General features: G+C 43.6%; 1 protein-coding gene across 38 annotated transcripts in view; it reads left to right on the top strand.

Moving 5' to 3' along the window:
• The window catches only part of Rbfox2 (RNA binding fox-1 homolog 2), a 271,178-nt gene that overhangs the window by 188,267 nt on the left and 62,005 nt on the right, over positions 1-20,906 (top strand). The window contains exon 1 of one of the 38 annotated variants that reach the window (XM_051159891.1): positions 4,552-4,811. The exons of the other annotated variants lie outside the window; for them this stretch is intronic. Within the exon in view, the coding sequence (XP_051015848.1) occupies positions 4,785-4,811 (27 nt within the window). The 5' untranslated portion in view covers positions 4,552-4,784. Of the gene's footprint in view, positions 1-4,551; positions 4,812-20,906 lie in introns of those variants that run through there. 38 annotated transcript variants of the gene reach the window in all.

Here is a 20,906-nt window from a genome sequence, read left to right as displayed (position 1 = left end):
TACATACACACACAATACATCATACACATACACATAATACACACATACACACATACATACACATACATCATACATACATACATCATGCATACATACATACACACATACATACACACATACACATACATCATGCATACATACATACATCATACATGCGTGCATACATACATACATACATACATACTTGATGCCAGAATATATGGACAAGTCTAAAGCTAAGCCCCTGAAGAATAAATCTAATAAATAAAACAAATGGGCTGATGAGCGAAACAGTTGTTCAAAGAGGTGTAGATACTAACATACACAAGACAACATTCCCCATCCTTAGCCATCAAGGAGTGTAAATCAAGTGCACACTCACAGTTTTAGCTGGGTGGTGCACACTTGTAAGCTCATTACTGTGTACAATTAACACTAGTTTTAACAAAGCCAAAGAGGATTTTTCCTCCTGTAGAGAAGTGGCACGATGAGATTTGTGTTTAGAAAGATCACTGGCAGCAGTGAGATGCATGGAGGATAGGCCAGAGACACCAGCAGAGAAGCAGCTACTGAGCCATCTGTGAGCATGGGGCTGGGCAGGTGGAGAAAGTAGGATTGACTCTGACTTAATGCAGCTGCCAGTAAGGAAGAGCCCTCTACTTGTGGGTTTGAGTTTGACCCTGATGGCTGCAAGGTACTAGCCTGGGTGCCTATGGGCAAGGTGCTTACCCTCACCTAGCTAATCTCTACAAAGGAGATTTAACCATCTCACCAGTGTCCTGAGGATGTCATGAGCCTGCTCAGAAGCCATCTCAGAGTAAGCTCTTCAGAAACAGTAGCTGTGTTGCCTGCTGTGAAATCTAGCCTTCACCGATAAGACAGGCATACTGTAATGCAAGGGTCACACAAGAAGATTCTCCTCTCCTTGTCCCTTGCTGTATTCCTCAGGGCTAGAGGGGTGACTCGCATAAGCACAGCAGACACTCAGTTCTATGAGTTGATGGTTCAATTTTGAGAACTTAGTTCAGTTTTGGATTTAAAGAATATGTGTGTGTGTGTGTGTGTGTGTGTGTGTGTGTTTTGAGGGGTACGGATACATATATGTGCCACAGAACATATATGGAGGTGAGAGACAACTTGCAGAGGTCAGCTGTCTTTGAACACAGGTCAGGCTTGGTGGCAAGAGCTCTTGCCTACTGAGGCATCTCATTAGCCGCAGCTTTGGATTTAAAAGAAGTATGTGTGCAGTCTTAAAATTGTTTGGGCTGGCTGGATATTGTGCTCGGAACTTAGGAAAGATGTGAGCTAGAGCAGAAATGAGGTCCTCTGAGTTAGTGGACATTATTGCCTGAATCTATGGAGTGAGATCCAACAACTTAGACACATATTGTAGGTGAGCCTCCTTGAACTTTGTACCCTTCTGAAAATCTGAAGCACCTAGCTCCTCTCTACACAGAGGAAAACACATTGCCACTGGGGTGCTGCTAGGAGGAGCTTTGGGTGGGTACACTGCTAGTTGTACCAAGAGGAGATTAAGGATGATGCCTAGTGCATTCCCAGCACTCAGAGGATGAACAGGAAGGAAATGATCAGGGAAAAAGAAAAAATTAGGAAAGACTGATAATATTGTTTCCCCCTTTTCCTGTCTCCTCCTTTCTCTCTTTCCCCATTTTGAGGCAAGTAAACAGCTGAGGGAGCCTCATTGCCTGGAGTGCTGCCAAGGGACAGCTGTAGTCTGAGGACCAGCAACAACAGCACCCAGGCCCTGTGTGGCTGTGGCTGGCAGGGTGACAGTAGAAGAAGCAACATTTGAAGCTAGGAGTAAGCGTCCTGAAGACAGGAATTCAAATGCCACAGAAATGTCAGAAAAGACATGATGTGTCCATTGGATCTGGTCATCACCTGGAGAACTTCATTCACTCACTGAGATGAATTTCAGTTGAGCAACAGAAGAAAGAAAGCAGGAGTTCTGAAAACAGAAATGCCAAGGAGACCACCAAGAAACTGAGACACAGAGCACCCTCCTGTGTTTATTTATTCAGCAGATATTTCGTGATTGCCTCCGAAGTCCAGGCATACTGCTGAGAGTCAGGTTGCTCCAGCAGGGCAGACATAATCTTCTTTAGCTGGCTGCTGTACTCTGTTCAGATGCCCACCTCCCCATCCCTCCAATCCAGTCTGTCCTTCTATTCCAAGAGAGAGACAAAAAACCAAACTGTCAAATGAGCTTTTCCTGGGTCTGTTCAGCCACCAGGGACTTCAGCTGTTCTGCTGGGTCAGACTTGGACTGTTCAATTGCTCTTCTCTCTCGGGCACCAAAGAGCAAGTTGTTCTCTGTGTCAGCCTTTAAAGTCAGGGACACACTTCAGAATGCGACTGGCCAGTAGCGCAGTGATCCTGTTATTCAGAGACTTTATAAAACTCATTTCAGCATATTTTATTTTTAGCTTATACTATCCCTTGTGGCAATGAATTTTTAAGCCTATTATTTGCAGTGTAAAATATTAATCCTATGTATGAAGATGCAGTTTAAGTTTCTGGACCCGTGGAAATCCTTGTCCAAGACTTTTGCTTATGGGAACCTTTCATTTTCTTTTTTATTAAAAAATAAAAAGTTTCCTTATATTTATGGGAAGGGACTAAAGTCACACCCAAGCATCCAAGTAGCTTTTCTGGTGCTCGCAACTTTTTGTCAGATTTTTTTTAATGAATTCAACACATGCATTACAGGGGCCTGCAGCTTTATTTTATATGTCAAAGCTGAAAACAATTATTTCATAAATATGACTAATTTTTTTTAAAGTACAGGAAGGATTGCAAGCATTGCCATGCCCTGCTTTTGCCTACCCCTTCTTTTTTCTTACTTTACCTTTAAATTCTTTGATGTCGTTTGGTTGTGCATGCAAAGAGCTCTGGGTGTTCAGACTTTAGTGCTCAAAAAGCTGTTGGTTTTGTGGTTTATTCCTCCTCTCCCATTTTTGTTTGCTTAAAGACCTCACCTTTAAAAAAAAAAAGGCATATGTGTGTGTGACTGTGTGGGTGCCCGCAGAATGGAGAAAAGGGTGTTGGATCCCCTGGAGCCGCCCAGAATAGGTACTGGGAACTGAACTCAGTGCATACCTTTGCCACTGAGCCAGCTCTCTAGCCCAGCACTGTCCTTTTGCACATATTTCTTCATATCTGTAAAATATGGGGACAGTTTCTGCCCTGTTACATAGTTAGTACACCGCCCTGTGGTCTCCAGATTTTGTTCATGGTTCTCTAGTCTGTACATTCTTTTTGGAATTATTAGAATAATTGGTAATTAAGAGAACAGGATGATGTGTTGGCATAGTGCCAACCAACAGTATTGCCTGGTACATTCTAAAAGCCTGGTTCTGCTCATGCCAGACAGTCCTGGTGGAGACAGCAAGAAGCTCTCCAGTTTCAAGTATTTATTTTTTAAAATAAGAAGCTAAGTTTGCACTTGATCTCCTCTACCTTTCAATGAATATAGTAGAACTAAATACGTGATCTTTAATACAGGATTTATCAGAATACATTTAAAACCTTAATTTTTATTAGCTAATTGGCAAAAGTCCTAAAATTATCAATTATTCACATAATTTATATATAGAGATAATGAAATTCCATTCAGAACTCAGTTTTTTTTTTTTTTTTTAATCTGAGATCACCAGTAAAGGACAGAATGAGACTAGCACTCCAGCTCAGCTCACCTTGTGAAATTCTTTTCATTTGAGTTTTAAATGTGAGAACATAAAAGAAGCGTTTGTGTTGAGTAGACATTCTCCTGAGCCACTGTATTCTCCAAGCTCTGTAGTAACTGTTAGTGTCTGCAGGAATGGTGCAGGTACTGGGCTGCTATATAAGAAAGGCGTCGTTTTTTTTACTACAGGCTGAAGCACAGTAGCAGAAGCATGACCTGAGCTTTATGAAGTGGGAGCTTCAGCAGTCAGATGTGGTGACACCTTTTTCAGAATCTCTAGGGTTTTAGAGGAGAAAAAAATAGGTACATAACTAACCTCCCTTCTCTCCTAGTCCTATGCCCTCATTACATCGCCTCTGGCTTCTAGCAGTGTTCTGTGTGATGTTGTCCTTGAAAACCTTCCTGTGTAGTCACTGAGAAGCTTTTTGCTCCACACCTTTCACTAGACCCACTCTTATCTATAAATGCCCATCAGTGTGGGGAAAAGCTTAATTTTCATCCCTTTTTTATTATCAGATATTCGTGGCCACAATCTCTTAAATCTGTATTAACTGTAATAAGTTGTGGTAAGTGCTTCTAGAGCAATATAATTAATACACCACCATAGCCTTAATATGCCAGCACATGGCGCTACATCACGCTTACCCCTGCTGCTTTATGTGTGCGCACGCGTACACACACACACACACACACACTCACGCACACACGCGTGCGCACAGTAAAGCACAGGCCAAACTGCCATTCTCCAGCCGGCCTGCTTCTGGAGTTGGGAGCTGTCAGCCTACTGGGAGGGGTGGGGGAGGAGGAAGAGGTGGGGCTCCACTCTGATTAATTACCTTAGGCATTCAGGGGTGGGGCTTCCTTCAGCCATCTGCCTGAGATATGGGAGGGAGCTGGAGAAAGAAGGAGGGGGAGAGACTGCCAGAGAGGAAGAGAAAAGAAAGGAAGAAACACTAGAAAGAGAAAGGCAGGAAAACCGTGTGAAGGGAAGCCAGTCACCCTCCCTTCTCCAGCTAGCTGGGGACGGAGTGGCAAAGAGCCACAGAAGTGCGCCCACTACAACGGCTTTCAACTGGTTATCATCTGCTTCTTCTGGTTTATGGAGAAAAAGAAAATGGTAACTCAGGTAAGACCTGTGTGTCTTCCACACATTCTGTCTCGGGATCTACAAAAAGGGCTGGGGTGGAGTATAGCCAGCCAAGTTTTAATGAGGGTTGTCTTCTTTAAAAGGCAGATTTATTGTTATCAGCTGAGGTGCGAGTCCTTCGAGCATGTGTACTGTGTCAGTGCCCTTTCCCCTCCCCCGGCTCCATAGCCGATCCCAGTGCCTGTAGTGTGCAGCTGTAGCTCAGGAAAGAGCCTGTGGGGATTTGTCTACCTCTTTGTCTTGATTCTGAGAAGAGGGAGGGAGACTGCAGAGGTAGGAAGAGATTCTTGTAGACTGCCAGAAAAGGGGAGAGGGAGTGACTTCCTTTTAAGAATTGCAGAAGAATTTGTGTTAGTGGGAAAGCTGATTCACGGGGGTTTCTCAGGCTTGCCGGTGGAATTGCAGTTTGCTGCCTTCTTTCTAAACGGATTATCAAAAATGAAGGCTAGGAAAGAATGTTTCATTTCCGTGGCTTTGTCGTTGCCAAAGGATGTTTTCCATAGGAACTCATGGAGCATCTTGGGAGACAGAGGCAGGTACTGCTTTCCCTGACAGAATAAATGTGTACATGTAAGTGACAATTGCCTGCTTTAAAAGGCGTTTGAAGGAGATGGAGTAGGAAATGGAAGATCTTCATCTGCTTTCCTCTCCCCACCCCCTTCTCTCTGCCTCTCTGGTTGTGTTAAGCACTGTCTGCACTGCATTTTAGCAAGTCATTCCCGACAGATGGAAAGGTGAATGCTGTTCCGAAGCCTGGTAGGGCTGTTTAGTTGCCACCCTACTGTATTCTCCTCTACCCCACCCCCACCTTCTTTTTTAATGTGTGACTTGGGAGAAAGTGGTGAGGCTATGACTTACCAGAACATCCTTTCCATGATAGGACTTTCAAACCCTTTAGTCTCGGACTTGGGATCAGGTCCCCCCAGGCCTCCCTCGCTGGACAGTGTTCTCCTTTTAAGGAGGTTGCCCCTTTTTTTGTATTCTTTCCATCTTTTCCTCACCGCGGGAGGGCGAGAGGCAGCAGGCTATCGGATAGAGGCATCGCCTTTGGTGCTAGAGCCCAATTTGGTTAAATGTTATATAATGGCCTGCAGTGCTGTTGGGAAGGAGGGAAACCTGTAGAGACGGCTCCATCCATCCTGACCCAGAGAAGAGGGAAATTTCAAAGGTTAAATCCTTTCAAGGAGGATTTTCTCCAAATTTGAGTTGGGGAGTTGTCAAGAAATTCCTTCTTTGAAAAGTGGAGAAACTTGAATTTTTTTAGAATACGTCTTACTCCTTGTAGAGTCAATGGTTTTGAAATATTTTTTTTTTTCCCCCAAAATCTCCATGGAAGGAACCCAGGTCTTGCTTCTCTGCTGCCTATGCCATTGCTCACTCACCTTGAGTCCACGTTGGGCTCCTCTGAGGGCACGGATAGAGGGCTGCACTCCCGCTCACCGAAGGCTCTTACACTGCAGTCGCACACAAATTTTAAAATCAGTGAAGGAGTCATCTAAACACGAACTGTTAAAATCAGACTTGTGTGGCCTCATGGAGCATTGCTCCTTGATTTTAGGATGCGTGTGACAAGTTAGAGCGTGCGTGCTTGTACACACTGTGCTCCTAGTCATCAGATACGGAAAGTGGGGTTTTAGGAATAAGGTCGAAGAAAGAAATGGAACCTGGAAAGAGACTTCTTTTAAAAAGTGGTTAAAGTTCTAATAAATGAATTTAATCTTTGCGCTTTCTCAGATGTACTAAATGCGAAAGGAAAGAGAACTCATTTCTTCATGTTGAATTCATACAACTGAAAAGACAGAGCTGTGGGATTCAGAGTGACGACATTTGTTTCAGTGCCTGCAGCATTTACCCGAAAGTAATGGAGATGGTTGTTTGTAATCTAGAAAACAAAATCAAAGTAGCCAGTGGGTTCAAATCTTTGGTCTGTTCCATAGTTTGTTTTTTGCTTTGTTGTATAGGTTTTGTCTGTTTTGAACCAGACGTCAAATCCAAACACTTGATAATGCCCTCTCACCTAAGCGTATAAACTCTCTGGACTGGGCAGTGCTGGCTGTCAGAGTTAAAATGGCTTGTTACCACACTTATTGTCCTGGCTATGATGTTTGATCACTTCACACCTTGGTTCACTCTGTCTTTGCCTTAGATTCTTTCCTGTCCTCCATCTCTTTCACTGGGTGGAAGAAGTCATCTTCGTTATTTGTTGTTAGATTGGTTTGTGCATAATCTATGCTTTGTAGTTACATACACCGTAGTTTTATATGGCCTTTTGTTGTATTAGCAAACTATTTTACCGTTAACAATAAAAAGAACATGGCTTTTTAATAAAAATAGTGTTTTGGTGGCAAATTTTTCATACAGTAGTGGCTAGACACGCTCATGCGACACTTTAAATAATGCCTTTATCTCTTGCTCATGTTCATGTTACAGAAGTTTTTCACTGAAGTCTCTTTAACTTGATTCACATTCTCAAAGATAGTGCTTGTCCTGTCTCTAGATAAGCGTGGAAGTCATTCTTGTAATACGTATAAACTAGGAAAACAAAATTGAAAATGACTTTACCTAATTAACTAAAAAAACATTTAGCAAAGCACAAGTTCTGTTACACTATTTAGTGTTGAGGAGGGAGGTATTTAGGCAGAGGGGAAAGCAAGCTCACAGTACAGCCTGGAAGCGGATGTCTGACTCTACAGCTACTATGGGACATCCAGCTTCCAGGGCCCTCCCTTTCTTGGACAATTCAGTGCTTTGCTGGCATTTTCTTCAAAATCTGTTTCCATCAGAACCAGGAGGAGAGAAGGTGTTAGGCACAGGGGAGGTTGGGAAGGAGGTTGCTGTTCCTTTAAATAGTGCTGTGAGCCTGAGTGGCAGCAGGCAGCAGGCGCTCTGGAGTGTATTCTTTTGTAATGAATCACCAGCTCCATTGTCTGCTATCTCCCCCTTTGTAGCTGGAAGGCTGGAGTCTTTCACCTGAGCTGTGCCCTCCTAGTCTCTGGGTAGTTGGGGAGGTGGTGGGAGAGGGGAACGGGAGGGGGTGTTTTATGCTTTCATTAAAGGCAGACATGACAGCAGGTATGTTGCTTTGTCTGTTTCCCCTCCTGTTTCGGTTTGTGCTTTCTGAAGTGCACTAGTGTTGGGAATCTGGTCTATGAATTTGCTAAGCACATCCCATTTCTGTGAGTCTGGGAGTACTGTCCTTCATTGAGTCTCCATTTTGTAGCCTTCGTCAGAAGTGATTCCATTCCCTTGCCTGCCAGTTGTGCTCCTTTCCACACAACCTCATCGCCCCCCTCACCCCCAGAGTGGAGCCCACACTGTTTGTTTTGGCACACTTTCTACTTTCTATGGGCTGCACAGGATTCTGGGGATAGGCGGGAATGTGGGTTGGAGGCTAAATTTATGTTCCTTTACAATGAACCAAAAAGAAAAGGAAAAGCCTTTCTTTTTCCAGTGATTCTTTTCCTTTCTGAATTTCTCTACTCTGGTCCATATCTTCAATTTTAACCATTTCCTTACTAAGACTAAGATTGACTATTAAAAAGTATCACTATGCTAAAAATTATTTGTCTTTCCTGGAAGCTACCCAGAATTCCATAAATGGGGATGTTACAAATCCAAGCTTTTGTAGTGCTGTGTGTTCACCTCCATCCCATACCTCCTTTTTTCTTTTGTCCCTTCTACTTTTATTTTTCCTTTTACTGCTCAGTCTGGCAATTGAGGATGGGAACCTTGGTGTCTGACAGCTTCCTGTTGAAGCTTGCATTGCTAGAAGCCAGCTTTATGCTGAAAGGTAAGGACAGTCCTCATCCCTCATGGTTGTGTTCCCCCGAAAAAATTGCAAAGTCACTTCTCTACAGATGGCTATCTGGAACAGTCTCACTCTTTCTGATTTGTGGCCCAGCTTTTAACCTCTCCTGATGTAATGCCTTTCTTTAGGTTGTCTCATGGAAAAGAACTATTTGTGATGCTAATGTTGTCACTCAAGATCAGTCACAGCCCAGTCTCAGGGATCTGCTACTACACAGGGTTGATTCTAGAGCCACAAGTCCTCTCACGGTGCCCCTGACATTCTAAGCCCACTGTCCATTCTTTCCTTGCACCTTTCCACCACACAAGTTGTACTGTGGACTCTGCCAGTCCCAGTCACCATCACAGTGGCTTCCTTCAAGAAAGCTCAGATGCTCAGCTTCCTCTTAGGCAGTCAGATGCTGCAGCCTTCTACTGTGGTGCATCCTTCCGTTTCCAGATTTGTAAATGTTGCTGTTACTTTAGAATGATTACATTCAGAAAACCTTGAAGTCACCTAATTTCTTAGAGGACCCTGTCAAGGGTAGCTCACCTAAAGTGATAGTTTGATTCTTGTCAGTTTTGAGCTTAAACCTCTCAGTCTCCCAAGTAAAATCATGTGTCCATTCCAGTCCGCCAAGGCCCTTCAGTCAGGAACCTGTTTGTCCAGCTTCATCTCTGTCACCCAGATTCCACTCTGATGGCACTGGCCCCCCTGCATACCTTCCTGCCAGGCCTTTCCTTTCACTTCCCTGCTGTGCTCTTCCCACTAAGCCACCAGCTCCCTCTGCTCACTCCACCCAGGTCTTGAAGGGACTCTGCCTGCTCCTGCCCTCCACCTTTTCTTTTCATCCTCTTGCCCCTGGTCTCAGTGCGTATCACTGTCTATCTCTCCTCACCCCCTAAGCTCCTCATGAGTAGTCTTCCCTTCCTGTTGTCTGCACCAGTCATCATAGCAGCTACTCCTTTATGCACGGATGTGATAGTATTGCCAGACACCATTCTCATCACCTCACCTGAGTCTGGCAACACAGGGATGTGAGTAAACCCGAGAGTCTATGTCCAGCATTCTTGTCTTAAGTACCACCAATAAAGACTTTCATTACAATAACTACATCTTACACGTTTACATACCTAGTTTGTACTGATATGTACATAGCACATTTACAGCTGTGAATTATGATTGCTTGCCAATCACTTTTTGAGAAGTTAGTTGTCACATGCACACGTGCACACATACACACAACATATCCTGTTGAGGTAGTTAGTCGTGTGTTGCCTTCTCCTTCCACCTCCTTTTCACATGAAACTTGGAGATACTAGAGATCACGCAACCTAGTAAGTCTTGAGTACAGAAAGATTTCCAACCTGAGAGTTGTTAAATCCAGATTTCTGTGCAGTTTGATAATATTGCTGGCCTCAGAAGCTGCATCTCCACTTCCATGCTGGTTGCTGAAAAGTAGATACACTTTCCTTAGGGTGAGCTGAACCTGTTTCTGTTGTTGTCTTCTCCTTCCTCCTCCCCTCCTTCTCTTCCTCCTCCTCCTCCTTCCTCTTTTCTCTAGAAGCACCTGAGTAATGTTTTTAAAAAAAATCACCGAAGATACAATTGACTGTTCCTTCAATGTCTGGGCTCATTTTACCTAATTCCTCAAATTAGTCTTTATTGAAAGAAAATACGGTTTCCAGAATCTTTATTGTCCTAGACTAATTACATTAATTTATATAAATACAAACTACAGTATTACTAAATATCATGTCTTTATCAAAAATTTGCCTTATAATATCTTTTTTCCTATTAAAGTAATATTATTTTTCATTTTATAGCATACCACTACCTTAATGGCAAGAATCTGCTTGTTTAGCTCTGAGCTAGGTGTTTTGTCATGTATACTTGTAATCCTGGAACTTGGGCGTCTGAGAGAGAAGGATTGGAAATTCAAAGCCAGAGTATAGACTCTGTCCAGTTAAACTAATTAAAACTCTGTGATACTTGCAGGCATATGAAAAGAGAAATTAATTTCATTGAAAATTACAGGGAAAGATTTTGGCACCAGATTTTGGTTGCTATTTCCTTTTTAGTTAAAGGAATCTTTATACAGAAGTCATGGTTAATAGAAATCAGTAATTATCTGTGAAATCACAATGACTCCCTAGTTTTTGTTGTTTTGGTTTTTGTTTTAACCTAGTGTTGATTGTGAAATTCCTTGCAAGATTCTGTGTGCATGTTGTTTGTGTGTAAACTTGTGCATGTGTGGAAGTCAAAGAATGACTTGGTGGAATTGGGTCTATCTGTTCACCATGGGAGTTTCTGGGATTAAACTCACGTGTACAGGCATGGTGGCTAAACCATGCTAAACCTGCTAAACTGTTTTGCACACTTCCTTGCAAGACATTTTAAAGAGACAATCTGAGGCTTAAGCAAAGGAGATGATTCAGTTTTGAAAAATTCTTAACTTGATCGACAAACTTTTTCTGGAATGTTTCATAATAACTTTTTTTTTTTTTTTTTTTTTTAGCTTTACAGGCCTCTGTCTGTGTTTCCTATTTTCAACTTGTTGCTATAACACCGAGGAAGCCATAGATAATGCTTGAATGAATGTTCGATAACACTTGATGAACAATAAAATTAGAACTTCATGTCATTTTTGTGTTGCAAAGTCAGTTGGACTATTTTCAGCTAGCTATTTATTATTTATTTAAGATTTCTTTATTATTTATATAGTATTTAGCCTGCATGTACACCTGCAGGCCAGAAGAGGGCATCTGATATCATTATGGATGGTTGTGAGCCACCGTGCTATTGCTGGGAATTGAGCTCAGGACCTTTGAGCCATCTTTCCAGCCCCCTACTTTCAGCTATTTATAAAGGTAAAAGTTTGCTTGGTGTCTTAGTTACTTTTCTAATATGCTAAAACACCATAACCAAGGCAGCTTATAAAAGAAAGCATTTATTTGGGGCGTATAGTTTTAAAGGATCAGAATCTATGACCATCATGGGAAAGAGCTTGGCAGCATTCAGCAGATAGGCATGGTGCTGGTACAGTGTCTGAGGACTCGCATCTTGAGAGACTAGCGTGAGGCAGAGAAAGCTAACTAGAATGTTCTAAGCTTTTGAAAACTCCTAATCCACCCTCAGTGACACACCTCTTCCAGCAAGGCCACACCTCCAAACCCTTCTCAAATGGCTCCATCAACTGGGGACCAAGTGATCAAATCTATGAGCCACAGGGCCATGCTCATTCAAAGCACTGCACTTGGTTTGCTGTAAAGCCAGGAGGGGTGGGCAGGGTTCAGGCCACAGACAGTTTGCTGACCCCCGGGGTACAGGTCCTTGGTATGGTTTAAGCATGGGTTAGGTTTTCCTGTGTAGGTTGATTATAGTGGCATACTTCTGAGCAGTTTGACAGGCCACTTTGAATCTCTCTTAAAAGAAGCCTTTTTAAGGTCTCACCAACATGACTGCCCAAATGTGAGCTGAACAATGATGACACAGTGCACATTGGCAAGGTGGGCAGGGAGAACTCTGGAGGCCTCACTCCTACAGAGAGCTATAGCCAGTTGACGGAAGCTGGCAGTGGGAAGGAGGCCTTCCCCAGGGAAGAGCACACCAGTTGGTTGTCCAGTGCCAAATGGCCAGTCCTAAACACATATACACAAGCAACATTATATAGTAGGGTATATTTAGGAATGTGTAAGTATACACATATATGCATGCAATAACAATTAGTGAAAAAAGAAGCCATAAATTTAAAGGAAAATGTGAAGGGGCATATGGGAGGGTTTAAAGGGAACAAAGGGAAGGGAGAAATATAATTACATTGTGATTCTCTCTCTTAATTAAATCACAGTCTTTTTCAAATTAAATCATATTTTTCATGGTTTTTTAGACAGGGTTTCCCTGTGTAACCTTGGCTGTCCTGGACTTATTTGTAGACCAGGCTGGCCTTGAACTCAATGCTATCTGCCTACCTATGTTTCCCTGGGTGCTGATTTTAAAGGTGTGCACCACCATACCCTGCTTAAGTCGTATTCTTTAAGAGAAAAGAAACTGTTGACCAGGCTGGAGAGATGGCTCAGTGGTTAAGAGCACTGACTGTTCTTCCAGAAGTCCTGAGTTTAATTCCCAGCAACCACATGGTGGCTCACAGCCATCTATAATGTGATCTAATGTCTTCTTCTGGCTTGCAGGTGTACATGCAGATAGAGCACTCATACACATAAAATGAATAAATAAATAATTTTTTTAAAAATTTGACCTTTGCCCTCACATGAATATTTTTCTTCCACCCTAGAGCCAGTATTTCCTTACTATTTTTCGTGTATCATTATTTTAAACCAGAATACTTCTTTCCCTTCAGCTTTGTTTTTGTTGTTCAGGAGTCACTGAAAAGCTCTCTAGTTTAGAAAGCTTGCCTAACAGAGGTATGCCTCTCTCTGCTTCCTTGGCCTCTGTGTAGCTCTCCTGGAAGCCACTCCTCTGACACCTATAGCTAGAGCACGTTGTCTGACTCTTTCTCATGCCAGACTCTAGGGATTGGGGCTAAGTCACCAGTGTCCATCACCAGATCTGATTCAGTGATGTGTTCTTGACGCTTTGCTTAGCTAGAAACAGATGGGGGATGTGCCGCTACAGAACTTGCAGGTGTCCTAGTAGAAAGCTGAGTATATCCAGGGTAGCCTGAGACTCAGGGGCATAGGCCACTCAACCTCCCAGAAGTTAGCAGGGAGGAGGGAGGAAGAAGATGGCAAACAAGGAAGGAAGGGTAAGGGTATAAACGGCTGCCCGGCCATCTCCCTTCCCTTCCCCACATTCAGGTTGCCTTAAAGTTAGAGCCTTTGTGTAGTGTTTTTGAAAAGCTGCCAACCTAGATATGTTTCAGATCATTTCGTGTTATTTTCAGGGCTTACTGTTCTTGGGGGTGTGCATGTGCTTACCCCCTTATGTTTACCTATACAGTTCTTACTGTGATGTCATTATGCACACTGATCTTTCTGCTGTGTAGAGCCTAATTGTCATTATGTGTTTACTTTTACAATTCTTACTGTGATGCATTATGCACACTGATTTTTCTGTTATGCAGAGCCTAATTGTCATTAGTCTAATCCAATTTCCAAATCTAGAATTTTAACACGGATCTTGTTTGTGCCTCTCAAGGTGCTTGTGTTTTCTCTTCACATCGCAAACACAGAGAGTGCAGATGCCTTAGCTCCCTTCACTGTTCACTCTGGGTGTGTGGTTGGTGTAGATCTGTTCTCAGTGTGACAGGCTTGTGTTTTCCTGTTTCTTTGCAAGCCTGTGAACTAGTTGAATTCTAGACACAGTGAATATACCTTATGGGTGTGGTTGTTCTTAATTTTATAAATACTCAAGCTTTATTTTTGAGTTTCACACAGCTAGGTTTCTTAGAAGTAATACAGTCCTCTTGGTCTTGTTTTAAAGCATTGTTAGACAGAACCAGAGCTGTTTAGTCTCTGGCAAATTGTCCCTGCTACAGAGCAAAATGGGAATTTCTAACCAATGCATCGGGTTTTCTGTTGTGGCTAAGAGCAGGTCCTTCCCTGACATCTCAGGTGCCTAGCCTTATTCTCTGGGTTTCTTTGAGGTGGCTCGCTCATTCTCCAGTCTCTTATTCCGCTCATGCACAGGACAGCTAGTAAGTTGGGGCGTGTGGTCTTTTGAGTCTCTGGACAGCTTTAGCTTCCCCAGGATGCCCACAGTGACCCCTATTAGGCCTGCCTCTCAAACCTCTTGTACTGTGCTCACTTCCTGGAGACCACCAGCTCTGGCTCAGCACCCCCCTCATCCTCCAGGCCAGCTGTACAGCCCACCTTCCTGCCCTCCTATCTGAGAGATCACTGCCTTTTTTGTCTACTGTATTGTCTTCTAAGTGTTCTTGCTTTTTGTATTTGGGGTTGAGGTAACAAGAATGGAAGCAAAAGAGAGATTTTTAAAAATGAAAATAGTGTCTCATTTAGTGTATTCTTAGCTGGTGCATGAAAATCAGCTGAACAACAATTTCAAGCAGCATTAAGAGAAAATACCTAAGATGCAGGCACAGCTGTAGTCCAAGGGACCAGTGATTAATTTCTTTAACTGTGTTTTTATGTCTTTAGTAAAGAGAAGAACAAGGCTCCCCCTTCCCTTATGTGTATCTGTTAATGTCAGTGTTTACGGCGGAAAGAGCACAGAGGATTTTAAGATTCTAACTCAGTGACTGATTTGTATTTTGGATGACTAAAGTCTCTACTGCCTGATATTTTTTATTTTGTTTTTAAAGCCACAAGCAAAGAGTTTTGTAGACTGATCTCCGTGCTTACATGTACATTGATGGGCAATGACCCCTTTTCTACTTTACAGATGAAAAACATGAAGCACTGAGGGACTGAATGACTCGTACACGATCAGAGAGTCTGGATTTTAACCTAGATTTCTCTTTCCAATGTCTTGCTACCCTCTTTCTTCCACCATGGTCCCACATTACATCAAGTACAGCATAAAGAATATAGACCATGGCTGGGCTGGCGCTCAGTCAGTAGAGTGCTTGCCTACTATGCATAACGTCCTGAGTTTGATCCCCAGCACACATAAAAACAGTATTGTGTGCATACCTGTAATCTCAGCACTTGGGAAATAGAGGCAGGAGAATCAGGAACTCAGTGTCATCCCTGGTATATCTGGAGAGTTGAAGGCTAGCCTAGGCTGTGTGAGACCTTTCTCAAAACAATAATCTGGGCTTTGGTATTAACTTTTACTTAGCAGTTTTCTATACCCTTAGTAAATTTCTTTAAGCCATCTTACCCAATACTTTGAGAAGTGTGTTACTTTTCTCAAAGCCTTAAGTTCTAGCATAAGTTTATGGAGATGTCTTTGGTGTAACTATTTCTTGACCTTTGTATCAGCACAGTGGCTGAGAGTCTAAGGGTGTAGTAAGTCATGTGGGGAGCACTGTACAAGGTGTGAGAGAGACCACGAATGCTCAGCACCCAGCTGCCTCCAAAGAGTTGGTTCCACCCCTGTGAGGTGTTACGTAAACCCTATGCATGCCATCAGACCTTCCCTGGGTTATAGTCCCTGAAGCAGTGTAAGTGCTTTGAACAGTTGCTAGCCTTGAGTCTCTGGAGAGTGATGAGAAGGAAAGGCCTGTGTATCTTTAGTACTGACTCATCTTTTTCTACATATTGGGAATAGATGTGCCTGCAGATAGGGAGGGCCAACTTTATTGGCTCTCTGCAATAGCTTGTAGCTGTTTGAGCTGGAGAACAGATAAACTGTTTAATAACATTTTGCTGACTCTCTTACAGAAGAAAACACTTACTTTTACATGGTAATATACCAAACGCATTTCTTCTTTTTCTAGAAACTTGATTCTTTTCCTGAGTAAGGCCCCTTATCACAGAACTGCAGGCTGCTAAATCCCAAGTTTGATATCATAGTACACTCCAGAGAGGCATGGGCTGCTCAGGCACCTGGTATAGGCAGGACTGAGGCCAGAACTCATGTTCCCTTCTGTGTGTCCTGCTGCCTAACAAGTGGCTGACCTATAGTGACCCAAGTGCAGGTGCCTTTTGTGTCTCCCTTCCGAAAGGGAGACGTGAGTCCAACTTGATATTAGCCTGTTATTTGTCCCCCTCCCCCCTCTTAGTTTCACTTATTTTATTTTACGTGTGTGACTTTGTATGCACATGTGTCTGAGTATTGTATGTGCAGTGCCTGATGGTCCCCTGGAACTAGAGTTACAGATGGTGATAAGCCACCATGAATGCTGGGAACTGACCCCAGTCCTCTTAGAAAGGGGTGCCAGTGCTCTAAACCACTGAGCCATCACTCCTCCAGCCCTGGCTGTCATTCTTTGCTAAAAATTATTTAAATACATTTTCCTCTGTGATGCTGCAATGATTCTAGGCCAGATTCCACCCAATGAACTTTTTTTTTTTTTTAATAACTGTGTGATTTTGATACAGATGATGAAATTCAGATAAGGAGAGGAAATAGATAGTGACCACACTACCACCACCTTTTAAAATGAGTCTTGGCTTGATTGTTCACAGGAAATGTAGAGAAAAATCTGGGTGTGTCTTGATCAGGGGAAATGGCCTGCTTCTCTGATTGTCTGTGAACAAAGATTAAATCTTGCAATCACTGGTTTATATTTCATGGCTGTTCCTGACTGAAGGACTAGAGGCCATGACATGCCTTATTGATCCATTTGTTAGATCAATGAGGCAACAGAAATAATTTTCCTTTTTGGGTTGCATTCTTGTCTAGGCCACTGTTGCATTCATTAAGGAGGAGGCTTTTAATTGGCAAATACTTGATTTTTCTTTTGTATTCTGAGAGTGGTTAGACACTTAGAAATCTTTTGTCTGTCCAAGGCTTAGAATAACTGCTAGCCACGCTGTCTTGGGACATTAGGACTGTGAGGCGCAGAATGCTCTTGACTCTGATGTTCCTCTGAGTTGCTCTGCTTTCCACAGCCTCATTGTACCAAATTTCATCTTTAAAATATTTATTAATTTTGGGGTGTGTATGTGTGTGTACGACATGTGAGCGTGCATGTTTGTGTTGTGTGGTGGTCAGAAGGCAGCTTCCGCACTCGTCTTCTGGCCTTGTTTGAGGCAGGGTTCTCTCTTCATGTTTGCTGCTGAGCTGTGTATCTACCCCAGGCCAACTGGCTCACAAGCATCCAGAGGATTCCCTTGTCTCTAGCTCCCATGGGATTACAGACACATGTCCTGGGTCTGGGCTTTACATGGATTCCTGTAAACTGATCTGGACTCTCCTTGCACAGCAAGTGCTTTTCCCCCACTAACCATCACCCTGGCCCAGATGCATAAGTTTCTTCAAAGTCTGAAAAGTGGGGAGTAGTACCACAGCTGATAACAAGGGCTAAACAAAGTTCTGGGCAAAATGTTAGCTAAAAAGAAGGCGCTTGAGCCTGGCAGCAGACTCACGAGGCTGCTTTGGTGAAGACAGTGTACCCAGCACAAAATGAATCTGGAAATGAGCCCAGGGCTCGGTTTAGATGGGTGCTAGGTGCTTGGCACTGTGCAGACCCCTCCAAACATTCCCTACTATGCCACCCTTTTCTTCGGCATGGTAGGTGACACAAGCAATTGCTTCTCTTCAAAGAACTGATCAACATATTTGGGGAGTTTAATTATACTATCGTTTCATTGTTGTTGTTGTTTGTGGATGGTTTTGTTTTGAGACTGGCCTCACTATATAGCCTTGACCGTCCTGGATCTCCCTATGTTGACCAACCTGGCTGAAACCCATAGAGATCTGCCTGCCTCTACTTCCTGAGTGCTGGGATTAAAGGCACGTTCCACCACATCCAAGTTTATTCTTATGTGTGGGGCTGTTTTACCTGCATGTGTGTCTGTGTACCACTTGTTCAGTGCCCACGGGGATCAGAAAAGGGGACTGGACCCCTGGAGCTGGAGTTAAGAGATGGTTGTGAACAGCCGTGTAGAGTGTTGTAAATCAAACCTGAATCCTTTGGAAGAACAGCAAGGACTCTGGCCTGCTAAGCCATCTCTCCAACTCTTCATTCTTTTTTAAAAATGTATTATTATTAATTATGCATATGTGTACTTGTCACAGGCGGGGCGCCGGGATTGGAGCTGGGTATGTAGAGGTACCCATGGAGGCTCTAGAGCATCAGGTCCCCTTAGAATTGGAGTTACAGCCCAACACAGAAACTCGGGTCCTCTGCAAGAACAGTATGCACTCTTTAACGGTTGAGCCATCTCTTCAGCTGTAGAAGCTGAATTCATTACTATGATACTTGGTAAATGGAGAGATGACATTCCACACTAACAGGAAGCCTGTGGTGCTCTCCTGTCCCTGTCACATTTTGATTTCCCAGTTGGAATTTTCATTCCAGAGTGAGATCTCATCAGAAAACAGATGAGTAAAGGAAACCATACTGGGTTATGGGCCCTTCGACCTGGGTCACTGGAGCATGAAGATACTTGGCAGTCCCAGAAGAACTTTAAACATCCAGGAGCCAGAGGAAACAAAAAGAAACCCTGACCTGAGAGGAGCAGAAGAGAACTTGAGGGAACCTCGTAGGTTTAGAGATCATGCATAGCACTAGTATGTTGGTGTCAGAGAAGAGTTAAGAAGACTAGCAGCACACTTCAGAAAAGGATGAGCAGAGGAAGGGTAGGAAACTTGGACTTCACACCTCCCGAGGTGTAAAATAGAAGACACACTGACTTCCTTCACTTGGGTCTGAGACAAAACCTGCTAACATTGTTACCAGGAGAGATCTCAGGGCAAGGCAGTAATGCCTTCCAAAGCAGTGTGTTGGGTGTTGCTTATTGATGGCTAACAGTCTCCAGAGAGACTAAGGGTGTCCCTCTCTGCTCCCTCCCCCATCAGAGGCTGGCACAGCACTGTTTCATGCCCGCTTTGCACGGAACAAACTCACTTGTCCCTTCTCCAGGAGCCTCAGGTCCTGCTACATATGCACTGTGGTGTGTTGGTTTCCCTAAGTGTAGGAGCATCCCGGCCCCCCTGCCTAGGACCTCTGCCTCTTAAGAGATGCTAGAAGAGGACCATTCCCCAGAAGACTGAGGGAGGGATAGGTCTGCTGCTTCTTGCAAGCTTCTGAACTGTTTCGTTTGCTGTCACCTGCATGGGCACATTTAATCAAAATTAAGGGTTGAGGGGTTTTGCTTTTTATTATGTGTGTGTGCCTGTGTCTGTGCTGTGCAGGAGCCAGAAGAGGGGATCAGACCCTAGACCTGGTATTACAGACAGTTGTGAGCTACTTGGTGTCATGGTAGCAACCAAACTTGTGTCCTCTTACAAACAAGAAATGCTTTTGAACCATTGAGCCATCTGTCCAGCCCCCAAAATAAAACTTAAAACGGAAAATGAATTGCCAGCTACACCATAGAAATGACTATCACGGATTTTTCTGAGTTGGAAGCCTTTAGTCTAAGCTCCTTATCCCTTCCTGCAGTCTCCTGTCCCTGTGGTTTTTCTTCTGTTCTATCGTCAGTATTTGGATGTTTTTTGAAATAGCAAAGTTTATATATACAAGATTGTAACTCCTTTTTGGTTTGGTTTGGTTTGGTTTTTTGAGATAGGGTTTCTCTGTTTAACGGCCCTCGCTGTCCTGGAACTAACTCTTTGTAGACCAGGCTGGCCTCAAACTCACAGAGATCCACCTGCCTCTGCCTCCTGAGTGCTGGGATTAAAGGCGTGCACCACCAAGCCTGGCAGTAACTCCTTTTTTATGTTTAAAAAAATACCCATTGGAAGGTTGAGAGGTTTTCAGTAGTCACTGGACCTAGAAAGAATTGGAACTGGGTATTACCTGGTTAGGGTGTTCCTGCTCTGTGAAAAACCACAGCTCAGTGGGTCAGCAAACAAGTAAAATTACAGTAGGATACAGGGCCAGGGAAGTTAAGTATTAGGGTGGAATAAGAAGAGGGGTCTGTTTTGGATGAGTAAGAGCCCAGAGAGGAAGAAATGCTTGAACCACAAAGTAAACACTGTGTGGATTAGCCCGATCAGGGCATGTTGACAGAATAATTGGTGTACAGAAAGAAGTGGGGAGATGGGGGCAGCACAGGATCTCAAACACTGCCTCTGAGGTAGTGTTTGGGATGGGTCTAGTGCTCCTGCCTGTCCACACTGCCTCTGTGCCTGAGCTCTTGCTTAGACCACACAAGCCAGAATGCTGGGTCTGTTTCCACCACCACCTTCGTCACTTCATCACCTGCCCCTGTGTCTTGCCTATCTATTCAAGTCCAGTCACATGCCTCTGGGTCTCTTGCTCTGGACCTCTGTACTGTGTTTCTTTTGTCTGTGGTGTCCCTCTATCCAAACAGACATCTTGCTGCCTTGATCTCCAAAGAGACTTGACCAGATGTCGCTTTTCCTGGCCTCCTGTAGACGGTAGAAGTCCCCTGTCACCTGCCTTCCAGCAGTCTGTTTGGTCATTGCTTTGCTTGTTTTTGGTTATTTTTCTGTCCCTACTAAAAGTAAACTCCACAAGGGCAAGGGCTGTGTGGCCAGTTAGTAGTGGTCGCCCACAACAGAAATTGTGTCTATGTCATGACACAGGCTTGGCCAGAATGAGCTGACTAAGCAGAGCAGACCAGAGCACAGCTAGCTCTATTTTCAAAGAATCATTTTGGTAGCTTCTTAGCAATGAGTCAAGTTAATGTTTAAATTTTTAAGTCTCTCTTCTCTTCTCTTCTCTTCTCCTCTCTCTCTCTCTCTCTCTCTCTCTCTGTCTCTCCCTCCTCCCCCCCACCTCGGTGTGT

This window comes from Acomys russatus, chromosome 17 (genome assembly GCF_903995435.1).
Source record: "Acomys russatus chromosome 17, mAcoRus1.1, whole genome shotgun sequence".
In the NCBI taxonomy this organism is placed as follows: domain Eukaryota; kingdom Metazoa; phylum Chordata; class Mammalia; order Rodentia; family Muridae; genus Acomys; species Acomys russatus.
This window is presented reverse-complemented; position numbering and strand designations above follow the sequence as displayed.